At 32.4% G+C, this 26,785-nt stretch overlaps 4 protein-coding genes across 18 annotated transcripts; 2 read left to right on the top strand and 2 right to left on the bottom strand.

The window, feature by feature from the left end:
• Window positions 1-30: 30 nt before the first annotated feature.
• On the top strand, window positions 31-3,176 carry LOC114381473. Its single transcript, XM_028340740.1, has 6 exons — window positions 31-763; window positions 858-913; window positions 1,279-1,710; window positions 1,906-2,209; window positions 2,608-2,672; window positions 2,754-3,176. Exons 1-6 carry the CDS (start codon window positions 478-480, stop codon window positions 3,087-3,089), a joined length of 1,479 nt encoding a protein of 492 aa, XP_028196541.1. The 5' UTR covers window positions 31-477; the 3' UTR covers window positions 3,090-3,176.
• LOC114381471 (cyclin-dependent kinase G-2-like) lies at window positions 3,103-11,333 on the bottom strand. 10 transcript variants are annotated; one of them, XR_003660055.1, is made up of 11 exons: window positions 9,253-11,328; window positions 8,715-8,850; window positions 8,505-8,593; window positions 8,212-8,323; window positions 8,012-8,118; window positions 7,749-7,920; window positions 7,612-7,676; window positions 7,293-7,364; window positions 6,483-6,559; window positions 3,507-3,594; window positions 3,103-3,381 (listed from the first exon to the last, which is right to left on the bottom strand). XR_003660055.1 is itself a non-coding variant. In XM_028340738.1 (6 exons), the coding sequence occupies exons 1-6, from the start codon at window positions 10,935-10,937 to the stop codon at window positions 7,821-7,823; spliced, it is 2,229 nt and encodes a 742-aa protein (XP_028196539.1). In that variant the 5' UTR covers window positions 10,938-11,328; the 3' UTR covers window positions 7,417-7,820. The 10 variants fall into 10 exon arrangements, 1 of the variants encoding a protein (XP_028196539.1); XR_003660049.1 differs by having other exon boundaries at window positions 7,612-7,920; XR_003660050.1 differs by lacking the exon at window positions 3,507-3,594 and having other exon boundaries at window positions 7,612-7,920.
• A 2,259-nt stretch (window positions 11,334-13,592) lies between these two features.
• Window positions 13,593-19,214, top strand: LOC114382473 (4-methyl-5-nitrocatechol 5-monooxygenase). 6 transcript variants are annotated; one of them, XM_028341922.1, is made up of 12 exons: window positions 13,593-13,730; window positions 14,280-14,533; window positions 15,156-15,238; window positions 15,318-15,453; window positions 15,650-16,137; window positions 16,236-16,283; window positions 16,504-16,678; window positions 17,231-17,343; window positions 17,438-17,534; window positions 17,668-17,887; window positions 18,129-18,276; window positions 18,544-19,214. In XM_028341922.1, the coding sequence occupies exons 2-12, from the start codon at window positions 14,332-14,334 to the stop codon at window positions 18,964-18,966; spliced, it is 2,133 nt and encodes a 710-aa protein (XP_028197723.1). In that variant the 5' UTR covers window positions 13,593-13,730; window positions 14,280-14,331; the 3' UTR covers window positions 18,967-19,214. The 6 variants fall into 6 exon arrangements, with proteins under 6 accessions (XP_028197723.1, XP_028197726.1, XP_028197725.1 ...); XM_028341925.1 differs by having other exon boundaries at window positions 13,610-13,772; XM_028341924.1 differs by lacking the exon at window positions 13,593-13,730 and adding an exon at window positions 13,758-13,901.
• A 3,644-nt stretch (window positions 19,215-22,858) lies between these two features.
• LOC114381105 (uncharacterized membrane protein YuiD-like) lies at window positions 22,859-25,916 on the bottom strand. The gene is made up of 5 exons (XM_028340287.1): window positions 25,537-25,916; window positions 25,152-25,308; window positions 24,537-24,587; window positions 24,206-24,298; window positions 22,859-23,263 (listed from the first exon to the last, which is right to left on the bottom strand). The coding sequence occupies exons 1-5, from the start codon at window positions 25,647-25,649 to the stop codon at window positions 23,192-23,194; spliced, it is 486 nt and encodes a 161-aa protein (XP_028196088.1). The 5' UTR covers window positions 25,650-25,916; the 3' UTR covers window positions 22,859-23,191.
• Between the last annotated feature and the right edge of the window lie 869 nt (window positions 25,917-26,785).

Below are 26,785 nucleotides of genomic sequence, written 5' to 3'. Positions count from 1 at the left end.
TATCGACATGTTGGCCGGCCAATGGCATGAATTTAGCAAATGATCCAACTTACTCAAAATCAAAACATGTTATTTATTAGTTCCTCACTTGCGAAGAAAATTGTTCCTTATTCCTTAATTTCTCGAACTTCAATATGTTGGCCGGCCAATGGCATGAATTTAGCAAATGATCCAACTTACTCAAAATCAAAACATGTTATTTATTAGTTCCTCACTTGCGAAGAAAATTGTTCCTTATTCCTTAATTTCTCGAACTTCAATGTAAAAGGGCATGCCTGGTTGCGGGCAAATGTAAAATGCTTTGCTTCACTGTTCCACTTTCTTCCATGCCAAAAGTCAAAACAGTTTGATGGTGTTCCACTTTCTTCCATGCCAAAAGTCAAAACAGTTTGATGGTGTTCAACTTTCCTTTGAAAATTGGAAATCTTCACAGGATGCCGTTTTTTGGGTCCGTCCTTAGATTTCATAAAGAAAATCATGTCCATACAAACAGAGCAACCTCTTCCTACTCACACTCCCTTCCTAAATTCAAACTCAAACCAAAGCCACCAACACCAACCACAAGAAAACAACAACGATTATGAAACACAAACACCTCTTGATGATGTCCTTGCAAGTTTAGAAGTGCTTCTCACGCTACTTAGCTTCAACCAGTCTTCATTGTTGAGCTTCACTGTGTCTTGGACAACGTTTGCGGTGGTTGGTGTGGTTGCGCCACTCCTGGCTCTTCAGGTGTATGACACCGACAAAAATCAGATAAAAGGTTTTGAAATTGGCATTGTTGCATTTCAGACTTGTCTAGCTGCCGTGTCCTTGATTTGCCTCTCTCACAATCTTCAAAAATATGGCCTCAACAGGTTCCTCTTGGTTGACCATCACGCTGCTCACATGCCATGCTTTCACCATGATTTCGGTGAGGGCCGTGATAAGTTAGAATCAAATTTTGATGTTTTTTGCTTTCAAATTTGAGTTTGATAAACTTCAATCATGCAGAAAAATTATTACATGGTCTGAGACTATTATGGTCCTAAGCAATCTCCACATGATACATTAAGAAATTTGATTGAGTTGCATAGAAATTAGTCGGAATCATATACACGTGTTGTTGGTCTTGGACCATGTAATAATTTCTGGATTATTTGGGTTTTGGTGGTGTGAACAGATGTGCTTATTTTGGTAATGTAACCTTGTTTAAGGTTGTTGAGGGTTCTAATTTATAGTTTTGTTGGGGGATTCAGCATCATTGGAAGACTGCTAAAATTCTTGTTTTGTTCTTAGGGATCTATACGGTTAATCATTCTGTGGGTTTTGTCATGTTTCCTTTTGAAGACAGCCCGAGAAATCACTCACCTTGCCTTCGTAGAACACGGGTCCCTTTGGCCCTCCATTGCTGTTTTGTTGGCTCTGATAGTATCATGGACTTATGTGAGTGCAATCTCTTTATCAGCCTGTGTTCTATTTCACTTGGTCTGCAGTTTGCAACTCGTTCACTTTGATGATTATAGGAAACTCTTGCAAAGGGAATATGATGCCTTGGTTTTTATGGAGGAGCACATTCGGTTGCGATTCCAACTGTCCAAGATAAGCCATAGGTTCAGAATTTACCTTCTTCTACAGTTCTTGGTGGTCACAGCTAGCCAATTTGTGACTCTATTACCGGTCTCTGGATTTGGTGGAGCACTGACTTTCATAAGTGGTGGAGATTTTGCTGTAAGTTCAGTTCTCTGTGTTCAATACGGTTTATGACTTTATGTTTTTAAATTGAAGGACTTGATTACTTTTCTTTTGGTCGAGTTGTTTTGCATTCAAAAATCAAAATGTTTCAGTCCATGGTGAGCTTTTCATTGTTGTTTTCTACTTTTTTTAAAGTATCAACTTATGTATCTTTGTTCTTCATTCTTTCAGGTTTTCACACTTGTTAAGGTGGTTGGGATTATTATTGTTCTGCATGCAGCAACAAAGATTTCACTTAGAGCACAGGGCATTGTTTCCCTTGCAAGCAGGTGGCATGCGCTTGTAACATGCACTTCTGATCCATCTAAACTGAGATATTGTGCTAGTACAGGGAGCTTGGAAGCTGCAAAACATTTAAACTCAATATTTTTGGATTACTCAGAAAGTGATCTAGACTCATCAGATTACATTGTTGTGCCTTCAAATACCCAGTTAGCTTCTTATATGTCCTCACATCACAAGAGACAAGCCTTTGGTACGTAATACAACCTTCAGTCTTCATGCTGTTGAAATTTTCATCTCAAGCTCTTGTGATTATTAATTAGTGATGGAAAGACATGCTTAGAAGAAGCATTGATTCATTTAATTTTTTTATTGCAGCTCATACATTAATTTTATTCTCTTTTTTTATTCATTGACCATGCAGAGATTTACAATGATAAATGTTTTTTTTGGCATGATTGAAAACTACTTTTATGTTACTTGCTAAATTATAAGCTTGCCAATTTTATGGGACAAACAAAGACTATTTTATGTCAATGCATAATGATTAAACTTTTTCTTTTTATCCTAATTGAAACTATTGAATGTAGACTATAAGCATGTTTTAGATAAACATGAATCCCCTGCTTATACAAGCCTTTGAATGTGCAGTGATGTATCTGCAGACAAATGCTGGAGGAATCAGTATATTTGGATGGACAGTTGATCGGTCTCTAGTGAGCACAATATTTTTCTTTGAATTGACTCTGGTTACTTTTGTTCTTAGTAAGACAATACTTTATTGATAAAATTTGCAGGTCAACACCAATCAAGGGCCTTTGGGCCTTCCAGGTTACTACGATAAATTGAGCTGTTGCTTCCTGCATTTCCATTATTGTTTCTTACACTTTCCATTACATCATAGAAAATCCATTCCGAAATGGACTTTCCATAATGCAATGGGAACTGTAGGAATACAGGAAGTTTTACCCAATAAATTGATTGAAAGGGCCCACAAATTCTACAGTTCTTCTTCGTTACCAAGTTACTACCAAATTGGGTACAAGCCATGGCAGTTTCTTAAGACACGAGTCATGAACAATAAGTATATGAAGATCCATCATGCAAGAGAACAGCCTCTAGTCTTACACTAGAGCACACTGTAGATGTGACAACAATATTTAAGACTTGCATCATCACTGTCCAAATTATAAAGATTCTCGTTTATTTTGTTTACATCATTGTGGTTCAAGTTGCGATTTCTCTTGTAGGATTGTACATTTTGGTTCATTACCCATTTGCAAATCTCTTCATTCTGCACCACTGGACCTACACGGTGCGCCACCACCATCAGCACTTGTGCCATGTATTACACCACCAATTACATGTCCCTTAGGCTGTAGCAAAATTTTCAATTCCAATTCCATTATGGCATCGTAATCATAACTGCGGTTGAGATTAAAGTTATGATATGAAGAATAAAAAAGATCAATGTTGCAACTTGCAATAAACCAAAGCTAATAATATCTCATTTTATTTTTAAGATAAAATATCAGAATAAATATACTAACCGCCCTCACTTCATAGCAGGGGATTTAAAAGTTTTACGATGATCACCTCACCACCTTCAGAGGTGCAGGATTTGATGTTTTCCTACCCCTAAAATTAACATTATTTATTAGCAGTGATCGCAGACAGATATTTTTTAACTGTAGCAGTTCAAAGTTATGGTGCTACCTCATTATTTCAGCCATTAAAAGGTGGGTAGTAGCACACTTAAATAAAATTAAAGCTTAAAAAGAATGCCCCCAACATTCCACGTGTATTGGTGGCTGTTGGTGTTCTGGGGAACGAGAAAGGTTATGGATTAGAGTGTTTTATAATTTTTAAAATAAAATAAAGATAATAATGGTTTTAAACTTGTAAAACATTTTAAAATTTAAATGTCAAATTAATTATTTGAAATTTAAATGTTAACAAAAGACTAATGTTTTAAATGGAAAATTGAAAAAATAATCAAAATAATATATTTTTTGAAAACATAAAGGATTAAAATAAAAAATTTAAATTTATTTTATCAAAACGAAACTAAACTAAAACTTAATGGATCATAAGTAAGATTAAGCATAAAAAAATGGATTTACATTTTACTAGCATGAAAACTCGTGATTTTGTTTATCAATCACTGAATAAGTTCATTTTGCGGCTTGTTTGCGGTGATTTTGCTGTAAAAATTGTATGGTGTTACTGTGGAGGATCTACACACGGAAAAATGTGATTGTATGGTACCGAAGCAAAGGACAAACCAGTATCAAGTTAATATGACGCCGTAGTAGTATTTGGTAGCATTGCGATACGCCCATACTCTCTGATATGCCAATTTGTTAATTGAACCATCCACCACCATTTTTGTTTACAAGCAATGTACAAACCCATAGCAAAATTATGACTGAAATCCTACTTATGGCAGCATAGCACTAATCCAATCTAATAAAAAAAATTCACAGCATTTGACTCTTCAACAAGTTTGTAAACCTACAAAGTAACAGATTTTTTTCGAAGTTGTTGCACTGACTCAGTTTTCTTAAGCTTGTTGACAAAAACCCAATAAATAAAAGAATTTCGATAATCTCTACCTCACAAAAAATCTTTTGTAAGCTAAAGAATATGATTTGCGCGCACAAAATTAACACAACGGAATCCATTATATGTATATTAGCTGTAACGGGGCTAAAAGCCTTACGATCTGGTCCCGGGTGGAGTAACTACACCCACAAAATCATACCAAGAGAGGTGTTTAGTAAAATTAGGTCGTATGGAACCACAACACTCCTAAAGACACCCATGACCATGAGAGGCAAGCTATCGGATACTGTTTACCTCCCTGGAGCAAGCTTAACATCCCACCGGAGTTGCATCATGTTCTGAATCCATTATATATTAGGCTTAATTGTATTTTTTTACTTGACTTTTTAATTTTCAACAAATTTTATCTTCAACTTTTTAATTTGACACAAAAATTGTGATAAAATTTATCAAAAAATAAAAAAATTGAATGTAAAATTTGCAAAAAAAAATAAAAAATACAATTATGTTAGAAATAAAACGAGAAAAGTTAAAGAATAAAATACACTAAATTAATTTGTTGGGATAAAATTTATCAAAATCAAAAAATTGATGATAAAAAATATAATTAAGCCTATACATTATAGGCATATAGATTGACACACCGTGTCAATGAACTACACAACGGAAAGCAATTGAGTGTGCAAAGACCGGTTCAAAAAAAAACAAACAAACAAGCAAACTGAACCTACAGAAAGAAACCGGTTTTTGACCACAACGGAAAAAAGATAAATTACATCATAATTAATTTAAACTTAATTAAATAGTAATAATTTATATCATAACTAATTTTTAATACTAAAAAAAACTAGTATTTCAAAAACAAAGATAACGGAAAGTTATTTACTCCGTGTAGTTCATTTACACCGGAAGTGTCCATCTATAATACGAAACATAGTATTTTTGTAAAAACAAAAACAAAAAAAATGTTGTGTGAACTTACAAAAAAAGGAGGGTGAAAATAACATGGGCCACATTTTATCCTCTAAAGTGCAAGCTGCATTTTAGAGGAATCTAATCTAATTTTAAGATTTATGTTTAAAACATGAAGTCAAATTTTACACAGCTCAATTATATATAAATCACATTCACATAGCTAAGTATATTAGTTTTAAATAGTAAAGATAAATATTTTTAACAGCAAAACAATTATATACACATAATCAAACAGGCGGTACCAAATTACACCATTATAAATTATATTAACTACTACACCAATTCTACTGTTAAATTAAAATTATATAATTATTTTGGCCGGTTATATCAAATTTTATTAAAATTGAAATATCAAACAACTTTAGATTAATATAATTTTTATAAATATAATCTATATGATTAAACCTTTTAATCTTACTGTATTTGAGATAACATTATCCAATAAAAAAGTTATTAAAAGGTGAAATAATTAATATAACTTCCAGTGTGTGATTAATTTGATCACTGAAAATAAAAACTTTGTATGCTAATACTAACATATAAATCATATTTTTTAATATTTTTATCTTTTATTATTTACTCAGTTTAATAATCAATCAACATGTACATTGCCCAAGCTACCAAACTATTACATTTAAAATCCAGACTGAGATCAATTCTCTCCCAATTAGCTCAGGCAAAACTTCATAAACAACATCCTGGATAATCCCTTTAAATGAAGATGCTTTTTCTAAGAGTTACCACTCAATCATCATACAATTGAACATCAATTTAACTACACATTTAAGCCAGCACTAAACTGCAAATCCATCAATATCCCTTCAATATTATTCTAGAAAATATGAATAAACTACACAAGGGATTACTAGGAACATGCACAGAAAAAAAAATCTTTATGATCCTAAAAAGAACGTCAGAAATGTATAATACGTATAATATAATATAATATAATTATAGGTTATAACAAACCAAGGTTTGCATGGTACCTCTAGAGAGCCTGATGGAACAAAGTTCCATATATTCCAGGTATACAGGTAACATCCTCAACCTGCTAGCTTTGATACTGCAGTGACATTTGCACATCAATGTCATAAAAGAATTCTTGGACTTGTGAAAACTTTAACCCTTACATGATGCATAGATATGATAAGTTTAGTTTTTTTTATATTTAATTTGCATTTCAGTATTAGTTAATACTCTTCAGTACCACAATACACTTAGAGATTAACATGCTGAAATTGCGCATTTCTTTTCATGAGAAAGGAATAACAAAATAAAGGTGCAAAAATTGTTTCAATTACAAAAATCTACGAAAGATTGAAAAAATTTCAGAACATTAGGCATAAAGAAAAAAAAAATTCCCATTCCCATATGTATTGATGCTTCACTGGTCACAATTTAAAGCTCCAACCAAAAGTCAACTTATGAACAAAGAAACCTGCACTCAAGGACTAACCCTCTTGAATGGTGCTAATTTTTAACCACAAGAATCCATGGCATTCTTCCAAAATCATTAAATTCCAGTTAGATTTAAATGTAAGAACTTCAACATACACTAATTACTGCAAATAAATAAATTACAGTTAAACAATTAATTTTGCATCCAAAAAAAAGAGGTTCCTTGAAGCAATAGTCAACTGTACTTCACACACCAAGAATTTGGCCAAGTGGAAAGCACATACATGTTAAACATCAGACCATGCTACAGACTGACACTGGCTTATAGACATCATCTCTCAGACTGACAAACATAAGCATCATTCCTTAATATCTAAGATATCAAAGGAATGCATTACCTTGGAATTAAAAGTTACTGTCATTTTCTTCAACTAAATGGACAGAATGCACTCTTCCACTTCACGTGACAACTGTCTCTTGCAAACACAATATGAACATTAAAAAATCAAAAGAACTTGTAGCTATGAGAAAATCCATGTTGCTTTAATACTCAAAACCAGTTTAAATTGATTACACAGTCAAAATGCAAATGTTACACATACAACTTTCAGCAGATACTGACTATTCCTATTTTCAGAAGGCAAATATGCCAGACTTTATGCGCAAGCTGCGCCCCATGTGCATTTCAATATAATGATAAAGCATAAAGAGGTTAACCTGAAATAGATCTGGCTCCAAGGAAGTAAAGAATACATATCTCGACACAAACCAACAAGAAGCGCCTGATAAAAAAACCACAAAAGTGATTGTCTAACAATCAAAATTAGCAACATCCATCCAGCGCTTACTCTCACCTCAAGTGTGCAACCATTCAGCAGAGCATGTTAGAATGATTATTGTGAACAAAAAATTAAATTGCACCATTCTTAACCAAAAATACCACCAGTCCCTGATTCACCCTGCTGCATCTCCTTCCAATGCTGCTCAGCTAATGGATCTGGACTCTTTAATATTCTCCTCATTCGCCTATTTACATAATTATAGAGCATATATATGAGTCAAATGAACAAGTAAAATTAAAAAAAAATTTACCATAGGCAAAATCTTATTTGGTCACCTGTCTTGAGCATGTTGAGCAGGGAATGTAGGCATAAATTCTTTAGACTTCGGAAGGGGAACTTCACGAAACCACTCATGGTTTAGAGCTTCTTCAGCTGTGATCCGCTGTGTATATTAATGATAACTGATCATATTCTTATGAAACACTGAAACAAATTACTATTTACTAAATTAAGTCAAGTGGTATGTATTGTTTACCTTTTCAGGGTCATAAGTTAGAAGCTTGTTCAACAAATCAAATCCAGAATCAGAAAGAACTGGTGATCCAGTGAATGATGTTGCAGGAAATTTTTTACGCAGGAGATTACACCTGAAAGGAACATTCTGGTAATTAATATAAACTAGAAAAAGTTGTGAAGAAGTAACCAAGAGAGGCCAGATAGCCAGCCAGAACCACCCAGAGTTGGAAGCCTGGGAAAACAGTGATAAAAAATAAGAACAGGGGAACTAAACAGTAAAATTCTTAAATAAAGGAAATCATAAATACTTACTTATTCTTGACAAAATTGACCTTGACTTGGGGTAATTCTGAGAACCCAGGCCAAATTGTTTCATTTGGTGTGCCAAGAATTCTGAAAATCTGCAAGTAAATTAATAAATGTTAATAGACCTACGCCACTTGAAGAGGCACAAAATGATGAAAGACCAAAGTGAGAGCAAGAACTTATCCACTACAAGTCTAAAATGGCGTTAATGCATACCTTGTCAAGTTGTTCAAATTCAGTCTTCCCATTAAATAGAGGTTCCTTGGACAATAGCTCAGCCATTATACAACCCAGAGACCACATGTCAATGGCTGTTGAATATTGTTTTGTCCCCAGAAGAAGTTCAGGAGCCCTGAAAACAAATAGATAACCATTACTAACTAAATGATCTCTTCCATTGCAAGGGAATGGTGTCTGAGACATTCTAACTAAAATACAAAGTAAAATAAAGTCAAATGCCACTAATAAAAGCAGCATCACAATGAAATGACAGCCTCCTGAGTGAATGTTTAGAAAAAGAATGCAAAAATATATAAATATTAACTGTCAAAAGACAAGATAATTATACTGCATAAAAAAATTCTTGCAGAATATTCTCAAATAAAGATTAGGTTCTACAGAAATGGAAGACCGCATGACAACATAGTTTTAAAATTCACAACAACAAAATTGATGTATAATGAGGAATATCATACAAATTAACCAGTGACATGAATAAACAGAAAAAAATGGCATGTCTAACCAAATGACTCACCTGTACCAAAGAGTAACCACAAGGTGGGTATATGGTTTCAATGGGCTCCCATACTGACGAGCCAATCCAAAATCACAAATTTTTAACTCGCCCCTATTATTCAGAAGCAGGTTAGAAGTCTTCAAATCCCTATGAAGCACCCAGTTGTCATGAAGATACTTCACACCTTCTAAAAGCTGGAGCATTAAGCATTTTACTTCACTCTGGCTAAAGGGCTGCTTCATTCCCTCCATTAGTCCTTTAAGATCATGTTCCATGTATTCCATAACCATGAAAATACTATCAAGGTTACTCCCTACCACAACTTCTTTAACATCAACTATGGATGGGTGGTGAAAGGAAAGAAGAATGTTTATTTCCCTGAGAGAAGTCAATGGAAAACCTTCTTTTTCCTTCTCCATCTTCACCTTTTTCAATGCCACAATTTCACCAGTCTTCTTATCTTTTGCCCTAAATACAACACCATATGTTCCTTCATCTATCTTGTTCAGTCTCTCAAACTCATCAACACTTCTACAACCCTGAAGCATGTTGACAACTCTTTGTGGTGGAACCGGAGGTTCAGAAGTTTCTCTGCAATCATCTTCCAAATCTGTATCCGAATGATAACCACTAGTTTCACTTCTGCTACCTTGACCATCAATCTCCATATAATCATCCTTCCCTGACAAATTACCAGGATGATAATCTCCACTGGATGATCTCCCACGGCTACTTCTTTCTTCAGATTCAGATGATTTGGCTCTAGCTTCTACAAAATCTTCTATGTTAGATTCCTCTAGTCTCAACATCTTGTTTCTTACTCTCATACCCAGCTCAGGAGATAGCTTCCTCCTCTTAAGGATTTCCTTGTCATCATTGATTTCACCTTCATCACCAGGAGAGTTATCACCAGATGCCCATCTTGAAGATGATATATTATGAGTTGGAATAAAATCTTCACCTTCAGGTTGCTTGGCTTCCTGCTCATTACCCCATCTCTGCTCTGGCAACAATGAATGCAAACCTACAGGAGACTCAGACAGCAAAGGAGGGTTAGTTACAGTTGGTAACTCAAGAATCTCAGCTTCTGTGTTTTTGACAGGATGAGTTTCAACTCCTCTATCGGGAACATTAGGTGACAGACGGACTATTGGAAGTGGAGGCAGAGTAGTCACTGCTGTGACAACCCTAAGTTTTGATAAATTATTGACTTCGCTGTCATCCTGATTCCATACTATTGGAGAAAATTTTCTTTTCCTCTCTAGTGGAGATCGTGCACGGTTTCCTTCACCTGTTGCAACCTCACAGTATTTTTCCTGTGATCCTGATTCAATACCATCATCATCAGACCCACTTTCACTAGAAAGCTCACCAGGCTCTCTATCCATAGTCTTAACAGAAAACTCACATCTTCTGGGACCAAGCCCACTACTACACCCGCCACTACTGCCAGAGTCGCTCTTACTCGAAGATGACCGGTAACTACCATTTGGAGCTTCCCTGTCCCTAATATCTTTTTGTTTCAGACTAAGCCTATCTCTTGCATCCTTGCTCCCAACCCTCACAACATCGCGGCCACCATTCGTAATCTTATCATACTCTTGTTTAGAATTATTATTGAAACCCCGCCTTGAAACATCAAAATTGGACTCACGGTCCCTAAACTCGTTGTCACGATAACCTCCATGTCTACTAGCCGCCATAGATATACTTGTAACCCTAAATTCTACAAAAAGCCCTAATCCCCTATAGCAACAAAACAAACAACGAATTCTACCAAATTTCTTAATCGAAGAACAAAATTGTCAAATAATCAAGAACAAACCCTGCGAAACGAAGTCAGATCGGATGGCAATTCCAGCTCAAGCTATAAAAGGAAGCCAGAAAATGATGAACGGAGATTCTGTTATTGCGCTACTGTACATCTAAAGTTGGGATGCAAATGCAGGAAGAGAATCGAAACCTAGAAATTTAAGAAGGGGAGAGAAAGAGAAATCGTGAAATTGTTTGTTATGGTTGAGGCTGAGCGAGAAGTGTCGATGGTGAAGCAGAGAATGAATAAGGAACGATGTATATATATATATATATATATATATATATATGTAAGATCAATATGACCCACCGTCACCGGTGATAGGCAAAAGGAGACGCCGAGACAGAATAATCGATCCAAGAAGGAGTAATCCAAACATTTTGTGTATTTATTAATAATTAAAAATAATAAAATTATAAGTATGAGTTGTGATAAAATTTTGTAATTTCCTATAAATTTTAATAACTAACAAAAGATATTTAAATTAATATTTAGTATGTGTAATTTAAAGGTTTAATATATTTATTTTATATAATTAAAATTTATAACAAGTGAGTACATTAAAAAATATATTTATTTTATGTAATTAAAATTTATAATAAGTGAATACATTAAAAAATAAATTTATTTTATGTAATTAAAATTTATAAAAAAAATTGCTTTTTAAAATTATAATAAATAAATTATATTATGATGCAAAAAATTTAAAAATATTATTTGTGCAAATGCAAATGCAAATGCACTTCATTGAAGTTGCTTATAAAAGAAAGTGAATTTTGTATCACTCATATATTAATTATTTGACTTAACTATAATTTTGAAAGTATAAATTAAAAAAAAAATAATGATAGTACAACATCAAATCATAATATAGCATGAATGAAGATACGAAAGTTCGATGAATCATAAAAAATAAAACATTTTTTCTTGAAGAGTAGAATATTTGTCTATAAGATAAAGGCTTATTTAGAAGGGAGTTCATTATCCTCGTGAATGTTGTTACTGTTCTAAATCACATGGAGAATGAATGTTACACTTTCATTGTTTGTGACAAAGTTAAAGAATTTTGGTAAGGTGTGAATATGTAACACATTATAGAGTCTCATACGTAATATGCATAAGACTTTCAAGAATTGATCTTTGATTTCAAGAGTCTCATTTGCAATCTGCACAAAACAACAAAATGATTATCATGTTATGGAGTATTTGAAAGAGTCGTAACCAACAAATATGGGAAAACATTGAACCGCATCCAACCACTGCAATCAACTTAGCCATGCAATACTTTATAATGAGTCTCGATGAGATTGAAAGGAAATAGCTTTAATCAAACTCTTTTAAAATATAAATTTTCTCTTTAAATTTGTTTGAAGTCTCATTGGATCGATCTTGACTGTGATCAAGACACTCTTTTTGTCACATAGACATATAATGATATCAAATGAAAATTGGTCCTTAAAGATTATTGCATTTAAGAAAATTGAAAGGAAATTATTTCAACTTAACTTTGATGCAACAATTTTCAAGAAATAACTTTCATTTGACATTAGTGTCTCTAGGACAACTAGGGTGCCTGCACCATACAACAACCCTCACCATCTTCTCCCATGGCATCCCTCTTCCAGCCATAGCGGAGGTTTTTATTCTTTAGAAAAGTCTCCCAATTGGGTTCTCCAAATGTGACTTAGCAACATGGTTTTTGAAACAAATTGTAAAAAATCATTTTGACTCGGGTATGACTAGTTTCTCAAATTTCAATTTCATTCTAGCAAATTGTAAGCAATATCTTTCAATTATTAACAGCTTTAGAATAAGTTAAGAGGCAAGGTAATTTTAATCTTGTGGCTCATAAGCTAACAAGAACATCAATATATCATGTTGACTCTTATGATTATAATTGTATTTCCTTCCATGTTCATTCAATTATCATTTATGAAATGAAATAATCATATTTTTTGTCAATAAAAAAATCATAATATAGCATATTTTATTAAGAGGATAGCTTATTAGACATTAGCCATAAAATTAAAAAGAAATCACTAAAATTGGATTAGTGATTAGGCTTGGATTACATCCTATAGGAAGCCTTGCATGTAAAAGTAAATAAAACATTTATTTGGAATGAAATATGTTTTTAGTTCATATATTTTCATTTGAATCTTATTTTTACTCCAAAACTTTTATTATGTAATTTAATTGTTGAAATTTATAAAATAAATTGTGTTTTTAGTCCATAGATAGATAGACTTACTCTCCAATTTCTACATTATTTTTAACTCTAAGTTGTGAGTTTTTTGACATTAACACTTCGATTTATTAAGAAAAAGTGACTCTAAATTTGATCAAAAGATAAAAGATAAAATAAAATATAACCGATAATTATTTTTAATAAAATTTAGGAATTAAAGTGCACCATAAAAAAAATATACGAAAGTTCATAGACAAGAAACAAAATTAAACAAAAAAGTAAATGGAATAAAAACATATTTTACTCTTATATATTTAATGTATGTTTTGAAAATAGAGAAATTTATATATTCTTAAATAAAACTTTTAAAACGGCTTAGATTAAGCTGATGGCAGGTTGGATGAACTGATGATCGGTGCGTGCTGGATTTGGAATGGGCACAAAACCATGATGGTATTGAGCTCTGTTGCGTGCTGGAGTTAAAATCAGTTCCAGGTTGGTAAATGTCACAACAGCCACACAGTGCCATCCTCAAAGGTTATAACACGGGAACACGTTGCACCCTTGCACTCCACGTTTTTTTTTTATAATCAACGACTGCTGATACATTTCAGAGGACACTAATCACTCGTCATCCCAAGTGAAAATTGAAGAGGCAAACACGTGGTGCGAGAGTGGGAGTGTTTAGTCATACCGTGGATTTGGTTGTGCGCTTGGTTATATTACTTGGTTGGCACTATAGCTGCCCATAACATGTTTGATATAATGTCTGACTCATAGAAAATCTGAGTACTGTGTTGAGAATGTTTTATTGGAAACCGTGGCCATATTTCGGGCTCAACTGTTTTATTTTTATTTTATTTTTTAAATTCCGTGACCTTTGCTTGTTGCAAGCACCCTCTGGGAGGGTTATAGCATGAATTAAATAATGGCATGAATTGTTTCCTTTATCATCATTGTGCTGAATATAATTATGATAGCTTGTGATGGTTGTGGAGTTTTTGGCTTTTGCGTGTTCATGATTGGTTTGCTCTTTTTTTACAGATCACTCTTTAGCCTCCAGTCTTCTTGTTCTTGGCTTTTAAATTTTAGTGTCATGGGGTTTCTAAGGTTTATAAGAAGGTATAGTTTCCCCTTCAAGGACAAAACTCGAAATAGAGCATATGCACTTCAGCATATGCAAAGCAGAGGCTTCTCAAAGGATGGAGTTCTTAATGGTAATGATGTGGTGCATCCAGTTCTGATCATTGGCGCAGGACCTGTGGGTCTTGTTCTTTCTATTCTTCTCACAAAATTAGGTAGACTCTAAAAGGTTAAAGAATTCCTATTAATTAATACCAACTGCTTGTTTTGGATTCCATAGTGGTAGATCTGATATTGAAGTTTTTGTTTGGAATTTTTGTTCATATTCATGTATTTCCAAGTAGCATTGGCTATGAAGTTTCCTTGTCATGCATGTCTGGTGCAACAAATATGATAAGAAAAGTCATGGTTTCAGTTTGGAATGACAGTAATTTCTTTTGTCTGTCTTAAGATAATGCAAAGTTCTAAAATGAGCTGTGGAGTTTCCTTTGTTAATTTGTTGTAGCTTATCTGAGAATGCTACAACACTGGTAATATGAATAATGTTTTCAGTTTATAACTTGGTTATGGAAAGTAACTTCTTCTCTTTGTTGGTGTTGTTGTTGTTGTTGTTTATATATTTGGCATAAGAAATTGTTTGAACAAATAATGTCTTATTTGAGTTTCTTTTAATCTTTTTGATGTGCAGGTCATATTACTTTTATAGATTTATTAAAAATGTGCTTAATGATGTGCCCCACTTTGTAATTTTTTCTTCTTATAGCATCAAATTACTCCTGCGCTTTTATTTCTGTTGAGTATTGCCCACGATATATGTATTCTTTTGCTCTATTATAGGTATTAATTGCACAGTTTTGGAGAGAAACAAGGCATTTTCAAAACATCCACAAGCACACTTCATCAACAATCGATCCATGGAGGTTAAAAACATTCTTTTGATAAATTATCTTATTTCCAAAAAAGCATCGTGATTTATTTTGATCAGTGATGCCATTTTAGATATTCCGCAAAATTGATGGCCTTGTTGAAGAGATCCAAAGGTCTCAACCACCAGTAGATTTATGGAGGAAATTTATATATTGTACTTCCCTCTCTGGTTCAATTCTTGGATCGGTTGATCACATACAACCTCAAGGTGCTATTCTGTAGTTCATGAGAGCCAATTTCCAGTCTGATAGCAATAGGAAGATTTCTATTTCAAGTGTAGTTTTGACAATATTTATACATAGCCTTCAAAATATGCAGTATATCAACACATAGACTGCATGATATTGTTCGTTTTGGACAATATTGAGTTTTAGAATATTCATATATCTTGTACTTGTTATCAGATCTTGAGCATTTTGTCAGCCCGGTCTCTGTTGCACACTTCTCGCAGTACAAGCTAACTATGTTACTACTCAAGCGACTTGAAAACCTAGGCTTCCAAATATGTGCGCCTGAAAGTTTGGAAGGAAATGAACAGTCTTGTGAGAAAAAAATAATGATGGGCCATGAGTGTGTTTCCATTGATGCCAGCAATGACTTTGTAACAGTAACTGCATCTTCTATCATTAAAGGGAAGCGTGTAGAACAGAACATTCACTGTAACATCCTTATTGGTACAGATGGTGCAGGAAGTACTGTAAGAAAGCTTGTAGGAATAGAAATGAGAGGTGAAAAGGACTTGCAAAAACTTGTTAGTGTCCATTTCTTTAGCAAAGACCTTGGACAGTTTTTGCTTAAGGAGAATCCTGGTATGCTTTTTTTTATCTTCAATGCTGAAGCTATTGGGGTCCTTGTTGCTCATGATCTCAGGCAAGGGGAATTTGTATTGCAGGTATGATATACTTCATAGTAAATGTAAAAATGTCAACATATTGTTTTAAACTGATTTATTGTGAATCAAATATAATATTCAAATTATTATTATTGCAGATACCCTTTTATCCACCTCAGCAAACAATTGAGGATTTCAATCCAAAGGTATCATTCATTCATAACAGATGGTTTATACCCTTTTTTAAGTAAAATTTGTCATGATATAATGGATAAAATATCTTTGTGGATGTTAAAATTTAGAGTTTGTAAGAGGGCAACAATATATTGTACTATGCATATAAAGTAATCTAACATGCATGATATTATTCATTCCTGTTGATGTGATTGAGCATAATACTTTTATGTAATATTTGATTTGTAGTAGGCATGTGAGAAATTAATCAGCAAACTTGTTGGTCGGGAGTTTGGAGATGTAGATGTAATTGATATAAAGCCATGGGTTATGCATGCTGAAGTTGCTGAGAGGTTTATATGTAGTGGCAACCGAATATTACTTGCTGGTGATGCTGCTCATCGATTTCCTCCTGCTGGTGGATTTGGTTAGCTGCTCTATCTTTATTTTGCAAATAGTAGATGTCTACTGGTTTAAGTGAAAAATAATGTATTATATTACTTTTTATCTCGCAATTAATTAAGATGTTGAACAATGAACATGCTGGAAATATCTAGCATCACAAGTGAATGCTAGTGTTAAATGGAGGCCATTGTTTACAGTGTCGTATTGGTGCTTCAACTAGGAGCTTAGACATATCCATGTATTTTGGATGAATTAGCTAAATGATAAGTACTTGTTTAAAGTCAGTATGTGAGTATTTTATTATATCGTTTGTTTCAAAAATCTATGGCACAGTAGTTCTATACACAATGGCCTGTTCTATAAACAATAAAAGTACACTAGCATAAATGTGGTTTTAGATCTTAGAGTCAAGACTGATGTACTGTTCTATTTTTGGGTACACACAAGTCCGCACTGGGGGTGATGATTAGGTACAATCCTCCTCAGAGTGACAGCTTTAGGTTCAAACTCACTAATTTTTGTTGATATAGTTTAAATGAAGCAATTTGACATAAATATTGATACGATATGGCAGGAATGAATACTGGCATTCAGGACGCGCATAATCTTGCCTGGAAAATTGCTTCTGTGATTAAGGGTATTGCCCCAACTTCAATGCTAAATACCTACGAAATTGAACGTAAACCGGTAGTGCTTTTATCTCCTGTTACATTTTTTTAATGTATATTTATATTGATGTTAGATAAACTGGTTGACATTTATTGCTGTCTATTATTGTCAGATTGCTTTATTCAATACAAGATTAAGTCTAGAAAACTATAAAGCTGCCATGTCTGTTCCTGCTGCACTTGGTCTTGATCCAACTGTTGCAAACATAGGTGCACAAAATTAGCATATTTAATGATTTTCTATTGTTTTCTTCATTGTCAAGCTGGTATTACAAACAATGATGTACAACCCTTTCATTGCTAATTAACTAAAACTTAACTGCTTTGCCTCGTTTAATTGCAGTACATCAATTTATTGTTGATGGGATTGGTTCCATCTTACCATCTGGTTTGCAGAAGGTAGCTTTGGATGGAATTTTTGGTATAGGTCGTGCACAGGTTTCAGAATTTGTCCTAAATGAAAGTAACCCTCTTGGATCCTCAAGGTTGGCTAAGCTAAGACATATATTTGAAGAAGGAAAAAGCCTTCAACTTCAGTTCCCTGCTGAAGATCTTGGTTTTAGGTATCATTGTGAATAATTCATTTCCCACGTTTTATATTGTTGATCTATATATCACCATCCTCATATTCCTTTAGCTTTAGCTGTTTCTTCGGTTACAATTTTTTTTTATATATTAGTTTGGCCAAATTTATGAATAGAATTATTTATAATCATATGCCATTTCGTTTATCATTTTGATAGATAGAAAATATGATGCACGAGCACTTTGGGGGTGCCTATCTAACTCAGCTATTGAACTTAGGTACCTACAAGGAGCACTTATGCCAGAGAGTAAAGATGTTGAAAGTCCTCCAGAAGTACTAACAGGGCGTCGGAGGGACTACACCCCTTCAGCACAACCAGGATCAAGACTGCCTCATATATTTGTGAGAGTAAACCCGTTAAGTGAGGTTTGTGATGCTGTTTATATATATTATGCATGTTAAACTAAATGATTAAAGAGTTTTTTTGTCTTCCTTCTAGTGGGTCTTATTTACTTTTATTTTAATTTAAAAATGACTACCTTGCAAGTTAAATAAAAATTGTTTTCTTCCTCCCTTGAAATTTGGAACTGCTGGTTTCATTTTATAGTTCTTCAGGTTTAGCTTGTGGATTTTTACTGATTTGAAACATCAAGTTTCTTCATATGTTGTTAAAGTGTAAGGAATGTTTTGTAGGAGACTGTTTCTACACTTGATCTTGTGTCGGGAGATAAAGTTGAGTTCATTCTCATCATAGCACCTGTGGAGGAATCTTATCATCTAGCTCGTGAAGCATTCAAGGTGGCTGAGGAACAAGAAATTTTTCTCAAAGTTTGTATTTTTTGGTCTACTGATTCTGTTGAAGGACTTGAGAAAGGAAGTAAAGCAGCATTATCACCTTGGAAGAATTACCTAGATGTTGTTGAAGTTTGGTCATCAACTTCAAATTGGTGGGATATGTGTAACATGACGAACAGAGGGGCTATTTTAGTTAGACCCGATGAACATATTGCCTGGCGTACAAGTTCAGGACTTGCTGGGGATCCTAGAGTGGAAATGCAGAGGGTTTTTTCTGCTATACTGGGAGTACACGGTTCAAATAAACAAATACACGGATGATTTTGTATTGATTCTTTCAAGAATATTTCCTGGCGTGCAAGTTTAGGACAATGATGGGGATCCTAGAGGAGAAATGCAGAGGGTTTTTTTCTGCTATACTGGGAGTGCACTGTCATACAAATACACAGAATATTTTGCATTGATTCTTTCAAGAATACTTTTCCTTTTCTTTTAAAAGTAGTTCAACTTTTTATGGTCACAGGTTCCAACAATTAAAACAATCTCTCTGCTTCCGAGGGTTAGACGCACACATCTGGCCATGCTCAGTTTCTTTGACCTTCAATGGTAGTAGCCTCACCGAGCTGTCCTGATTTAAATATTTTTTTTTATTGACAAATGATAGTTGTTTTAATTGTTAGTGAAATAAAATGGAACCCATGATTTTTTTTTTAATTATCAAATCAATCTTAAAATTTTCTGAAGGTTCTTTGTACTATTTAGACCAAATTTTCAAATGCCTCCTCTCTTTAAAAATTATATTCTTGCACAGGATACGGTGTATTTATGGGATTTTTATTGGGTGTTGAACCATTGCTCATGATTTTTCTATGCTACCATAGTGGTTTTTGCTACAAGGACTAAGCAAGATACTACAAATTACCGTGCCATTCCGAATTTGGACCGAAAATTGTTCAATATTTTGTTTTTGATGTAATTGATTCCGATTCCATCTAGTGTATCATGTATGTCACGTGATGATTAAATATTATTACTAGTGTAATAATCATTGTACGGGTATTAAATTTATAATTATAATTTATAATATTATATTATTGTGACATTTTAATTTTTTTAATTTTACAAGAATATTTGTCAGTAAATAACTAAATATGTATATCAATATATATATATATATATATATATATGAATATTAATATAAATTTAAATAATTTTATATTGACACAATATTATATAATTTTATTTCGAAAAATTGTGTATTTTAAAAAATGTTTTATATTAAATTTTATAATTATTAGTTTCTTTAAAAAATAAGTTTAATCAACATTCATTATCAGTGTAAATGTATTGCACAATTAACTATTTGATATTCTTTGTGTCAATGATTATTTGCTTTGTTATTTTTATCTTATCTTTAATATAAAATAATCTTACCTTTTTATTAAAAAAATATTCATAATTATGTTAGTTAATTCAAACTAAAATATAGGAGTATTAGTTTGAAATTATTTTAATTATTTAAGTGGATATGGATGTTAATCTCGGGTGGATTTGAAAGAAAAAACAATTTATCTCTATTTAAAGTATTATGTATAAGAAAAGTCAACAACTTTTTCAATTTACAATTTAACAAATGAGCATTTCATTTTTAGGTCAAATTAATAGTCAATTTTTTGGGACGTCTATCAAAATTCTATCAAATGCATAAATTGTGTGGTAATAAACAAATAATGTAGAAACAGTTTAAATAGACGTTCTAATTTTTTTAAAAAATTATCACATATTTATATGCATCCCTTATTAATTTTGACTAATGCAAATTTTGGTCCATGAAATAACAATTGAGTTATTGTCCTGTATAAATTTGTTTTATTGCACTAAATAAATTATTTATAAAAATGCTGAAGTTAATAAAGTAACAAAAATTAGAATGCAAAAAGTATAAATCTTTTATCTCTTATTATTAAAGCGAAAAAGTTATGCAAAGATTTTTTTTTACTTTTTGCATACAATCCCACTTAAAAATTCACGTAAATCACGTAAAACATTAATATTATTATTAAAGCCATATGTATTAGTTAGCGTGTAATTGATATTAAAAACACGTGTCAATCAGTCAATAATTGCATTATTATTTAATACCGTTATTTTTTATGCATAAATTTTGTTTCCTTTATCATCAAATTAACTATCCATATGTAACACACGCGGAATGATTTCTGAATTAAATTTTGTAAACCAACATTGCATAGGTAGTCTGAGACTTTCACGTTAATAGAAAAAAATTGAACTAAAAATTGAAAAAAAAATGTGAATGCAAAAAGTAGAAATCTCTCATCCCTTATTATTAAAGCAAAGTTCTACATATAATTATTTTTTTACTTTTTTACGTGTAAATCCCGCTTAAAAATTAACGTAAATCACATAAAATATTGATATTATGAAAGCGATTAATATTGATTATTGTCTAATTGATATTAAAAACGTATGTCAATCGACCCTTACTTGCATCATTCATTAATACTGTTATTTTTATGCATAAATTAATTATCCATTTGTAATTTCCTTAAAAAAAATTATCCGTCTGTAAAGCAATGAAATGTTTTCCTGATTAGATTAGGCAGGAGTTGTTTCGTTAACCAATATTGCGTAGTACTTTTCACGTTAATATTAAAAATTGAAAAAAAATGAAAGCAAAAAGTAGAAATCTCTTATTATTAAAGCAAAGAAGTTCTGCAGAGAAATTTTTCTGCCTTTTTTCATGTAAATATCACTAAAAAATTTACGTAAATCACGTAAAACATTGGTATTATTATTAAAGTGGCCTGTATTAATTATTGTCTAATTCATATTAAAAATGCATGTCAATCAGCCCTTAATTGCATCATTAATTAATATCATTATTCTTTTATGCATAACTTTTTTTCCATTTATAATCAAATTAACTATCATTTGTAACACACGCGGAATGATTTCTGAATTAAATTAGCGAGGAGTCGTTTCGTTAACCAATATTGCGTAGTCAGAGGCTTTTTATGTTAATAGAAAAAATTGAAAAAAAATGAATGCAAAAAAGTAAAAATCTCTTATTATTAAAGCGAAGAAGTTTTGCGGAAAAAACTTACAGCCTATTTTGCATACAAATCCCGCTCAAAAATTAACGTAAAATATTGATTTTTTTGGTATTCAGAGAAAATATTGATATTATTATTAAAGCGGTCGGTATTGATTATTGTCAAAATTGATATTGCAAACGCATGTAAATCAACCCTTAACTGCATTACTAATTAATATTGTTAGTTTTTACTCATAAATTTAGTTCTCTTATGTAATCAAATTAATTATCCATCTATAACGCACACCGATGATTGATTTCCAAATTAAATTAGGGAGAAGTCATTTCATTAACCAACATTGCGTAGTACGAGGCTTTTCACATTAATAGAAAAAGATGAACCAAAAATTGAGAAAAAAATTGAATAAAGTAGAAAGTAGTCAAATCTCTTATTAAAGTGAAAAAGTTCTACACAGAAATCTTTCCGTCTTTTTTGCATATAAATCCCGCTCAAAAATTCACACAAATCACGTAAAATACTAATATATTTTTTGTATTCAGAGAAAATATTGATATCATTATTAAAGGGATCTGTATTGATTATTGCCTAATTGATATTAAAAACGCATGTCAATCAACCTTAATTACATCATTAATTAATATCTTTATTTTTTTATGCATAAATGTATTCCTTAGGGCGTGTCAAATAAAATATCATTAATTTTTTTTTTGTTTTCAGAGAAAATATTTTGTTTTTGATGTAATAATTGATTTCAATTCCATCTAGTGTATCATGTCTGTCAGATGATGATTAAATACCAGAGCTAAACAATCTTTCCTAAAGCAAGTTTTGATCATTTTTAACTCACTCAACTTATTCACTTACCAATTAGTATTCGCTTTTTTTATTGTTAACACAATGGAGTTACAGACTTCAATGGTTAAATTAAATCATAAATAATCTTGCGCTCTATTCTGGTGACAGTCCTGAAAATCATTTCTAACAGACAAACAACATTAATAAATCAAATTGGATATAACTAGCGTTGTGGTTGAAAGAAATATTCATAACCAATAAAATTACTTTTGATTGAGGGGGAAAAATAGAAGCAGTATCTGTGATATCACTAGAGTTGCATATAAGTGATATAACCAGGATAAGAAAATGACTTCAAGTAATGCCTATAAATAAATCCATTCCAAAATTAATAAAACCAAACAAGCGAAGAGGCAAGTACTCTGGCTAATAAATGATCCTGAAAGTCAAATAAATACTACTACTTTCTTTCCATCAAAGTGTAATAAATACAATTCTATTTTTCATCGCCATAGTTGACATGATAAGGTTAAGTGAATGCGGTCTGAGATCTGAAGGAAGGAGCACATATCAGACTTTCTCTAATTAGGGAACAAGTATGCCACCAACAGAGACTGGTGTTTTTGATTTCTATACAAGGTTCCTCTGGGGATGCCAACTAGGAATCCTCAATTTCAACTACTAGCCATGGTTATTAGATAGCCAATACCTGCAGTTATAAGTCCAAGTATGCCACCAGCAACGACCTGCAGTGAGTACTGAGAATATTAAAAAAGAAAGCCACCAATTGTAAAACAGGTGCCAAATACAATGAAGATCAAACTCAATTTACACCTTCAGATTATGGAAACCATCTACACCTTCCTTTTTTATTTCCAAAAGAAATTATAAAATATATAACAAATTTAACCTACTTGTCTCATCTTTTAAGGATTTTGTAAATTGTTCTATCTAATATTCAGAGAGATAAAGAGAAAGTGAGACACAAAGAAATAAGAGGAAGTGAAAATAATTCAAACCAAAAGTGTAGCAGAGCATGTCCAAAATGTTTATTTTTTATTGACAAATGTTAGCTGTTAGTATAGTTAGTTTTTGTTAACAGGGGATTCGAACCTGCGACCTCTCCCCCCTTTCTTTCTCCCTTCACCACTAGACCAACCTTATATCTCCGCATGTCCAAAATGTGTAGCAACAAAAATGCTACTATAACCTTGTTAATGACTTGAAACTATCATTTTGGCACATTATTAACTCTGGAGATATTCACCATTCACTTAGTACTACCATATCAGATATTTTGAGTACGATAAAATCCTGATAGTACTGAAACAGTGTATATAACCCAAGGAAAACCTCGGCCATTAACATTTAAAAGAAAGCATAATTTAACATGATAAAACATAGACTTAAATGTTGATAAAAGACAATAATAAGACAACCAGTCCTAATTTTCTCGAGCAGTAGCAGTTATACATTGAGTAAATAGCATGGCGTTCATTAATTATATTTTAGTATAAACAGTCATCATAGTATACATCAAAATCCCTTGTGTTTATATTTTTATAGGTTTCCAGAGAATAGTGTCATTCTATCAAGTGTAATCATGCAAATAAGTATTTGACTCTAAATTCCTCTGACTACGATGCATCAAGTAATACTAGGAAGCAATCAAATACAAAATGGAGAACCTGAGGAGGAGTATGCCCAAGAAGTTCCCGGAGTGGTCTGCTTTCAGCCAGAGGATGTTCAGCAGGAAGTTCGTATACAATTTGATTCAAAAGCTGGGAAAATCCAGTCATTTAAACTTAGTAAAAAGAAACAAATTGAAATCAACCAAAACAAAAAATAAAAAGATGCCTTTTGTTGCAATCATAGGCAAACAGAAAAGCTTCCGTGGCATTTGAAGCCTCATGTTTGGCATGAAAGAATTGCATAGGGCATAATATGAGCACAAGTAAAGAAAAGACAAACAGTGTTCCAGGTGGAAAAAAAAAAAACTAATAGAACAAGGCAACAAACCTCTGCTTGGCGTCCTGCTTGCAATCTTACACCAGTAGCATCATACATCACCTGCCAGCAATGTCCCATATCAGAAACTCGCCCAACCATATAACCCATAAGCTAGTCATTAACAATTAGTTTCACATTGTATAACCTAGTTGTTTTTAGGACATAAAACCCTTTCTTAACAGCAACTATGTTCGGATATCTATGGATGAGTGAAAAGGAATGAAATAAAGCTACCATTCTATTGTTTGGATATTTTATGGTGGAACAAAAACAGGATCCAACTCGTAACTATTGAAACGCATGGATTGAAATGTTTTCCATCAGTCCCATTTCCATTCTATTTTAAACAACCCAAACAACAGAACCTATTACTCATTTCATTTCATTCCATCATATTTTCTATCAATCCAAACATCAGTCATGCAAACAACACAACACATCCATGTCCATTCCTACAAGTGCAGACATGAAAAATAGAAAAGAGATAGAATCTCCAACATAACATCACACTTTGTTTTTTTATCAGCAAATATTAGTAGTTAGTTCTAATATCACACTTTGTCACAACAAAAATGTCAAGCCCTTGATGCAATCTACATAAAAAAAAAAAAAAAAAAGACATACAATACAAGCTAGAACCAAAGCAGTAGCAAAAAGAGGTCCTCCAAAGCCTTCATGGAACCCGATTGCCGCGGCAAGAGCAGTGACAGTAGCCGAATGGGATGAAGGCATTCCACCAGATCCAACAAGTTGCTTGGGATCCCATCTTTTTTCCTTAAACCTACGTAATAATAATAATAATTAACCGTCAATTAAACACTGTACATATCAAATGTCATTAGCCAAATAATTACAATTCACTGTCATATAATTCAATTCTTCCACAAAAATTCACAATTGATTCACATACCATTAACCAAACCAAAAACTTAAATCATTACCAAAAAAACCAAAAACTTCAATAATTTTTCTAAACTATCGCATTCAATAGAAAGAGAAACGAACGAACCAGGCGGTGAAAAACTTGATGAATTGTGCGATGGCGAAAGCAACGATGGCGGAAATGAGAGGGTAATTGCGCATCATGGAAGACGAAGTCGTCGTAGCTGCAGCCTCACTCATCTCCTCCTTTCTCTGTGTTATTTATCTTATAATTAATTAATTAATTAATTATATTTGGATTGTGTTAATTGATTCTCGAATGTCTTTCCCTCTTTCTTTTCTTTTTTGCCAAAGTGAGAACAAGAACGCTGGGAAATGTTATTATGTTACAAATGCAAGTAGGAACACGAAGGGGGTTTGTTTTGTTTTGTTCTGAGTTCTGAAAAAATGAAATAGTTGTTACACTAACGGTTTTACCTTAGCTTAGGTTTCTCTCAACTGAATATGCTTCCCTTGTTCAATTACGTTTAGAATATGCCCTCGTTTTCTCTTATGATATGCACTTAAGCCTTTTTTTTTTTTTTTCTTTTCTATTACTATTTTTCTAGCTAGTACTTTTCCGCAACGCAACTGTTGAACAAAATATTCTGTTTTGACCAAAATTTTGGAATTTGAAAATTCGTTCAATTAAAAGTTCTTTCTTAGCAAAGAAAACTTATAAGCCACGAAATCCCATCTAAAAAATTGACGAAATAGTTTCGAGGAAAAGAAAGTTTTCCTTTTCACTCCCTATGTTAGATGGTACCTAGTAGCCACCTTCAAGTTATATAATGTGAAAAAATGACAAACAAATGCCATGTTTGAGGAAACAAAGGTAGAAACTTCTCATTTAAAAGAAAGTAATTACTCTTTTAAATAATTAAATATTAATAAAAAATTATTTTAATATTTATTAATTATGACACTATTGCTATTAAGCACGACTCATAAATAACATTGATTTTTTATCTATAAAATTATTATATGAAAAATGTTAACAAATATACTTAAAACATAGGTTAAGAAATTGAAATTTGAAAGTGTTTATGGGATAATATATTTGATGTTTTTTATTGTGATTTTTGAACATTCACTAATTTTTTATTTAATAATGTTTTCACTCGTACCTTAGAGCATTTATTACTGATGCCCACATATTTTATGGATTTTTTTTGTGTTATACTCATTGTCACATGATAAAAAAGTTTTGAAAAATAGAACTATTGTATTAAAAAATAAATTTAAATATGTTTTTCATACAAGTTTTAAAAAATAAGTGTGTCACTCATTTAATCTATCATATCATCACTTAATCATTTAATAGATCAAGACTAAAA

This window comes from Glycine soja, chromosome 13, assembly GCF_004193775.1.
Source record: "Glycine soja cultivar W05 chromosome 13, ASM419377v2, whole genome shotgun sequence".
NCBI classification, from domain to species: domain Eukaryota; kingdom Viridiplantae; phylum Streptophyta; class Magnoliopsida; order Fabales; family Fabaceae; genus Glycine; species Glycine soja.
Note: the sequence above shows the minus strand (reverse complement) of the source record. Positions and strands in the feature narration are given on the sequence as shown.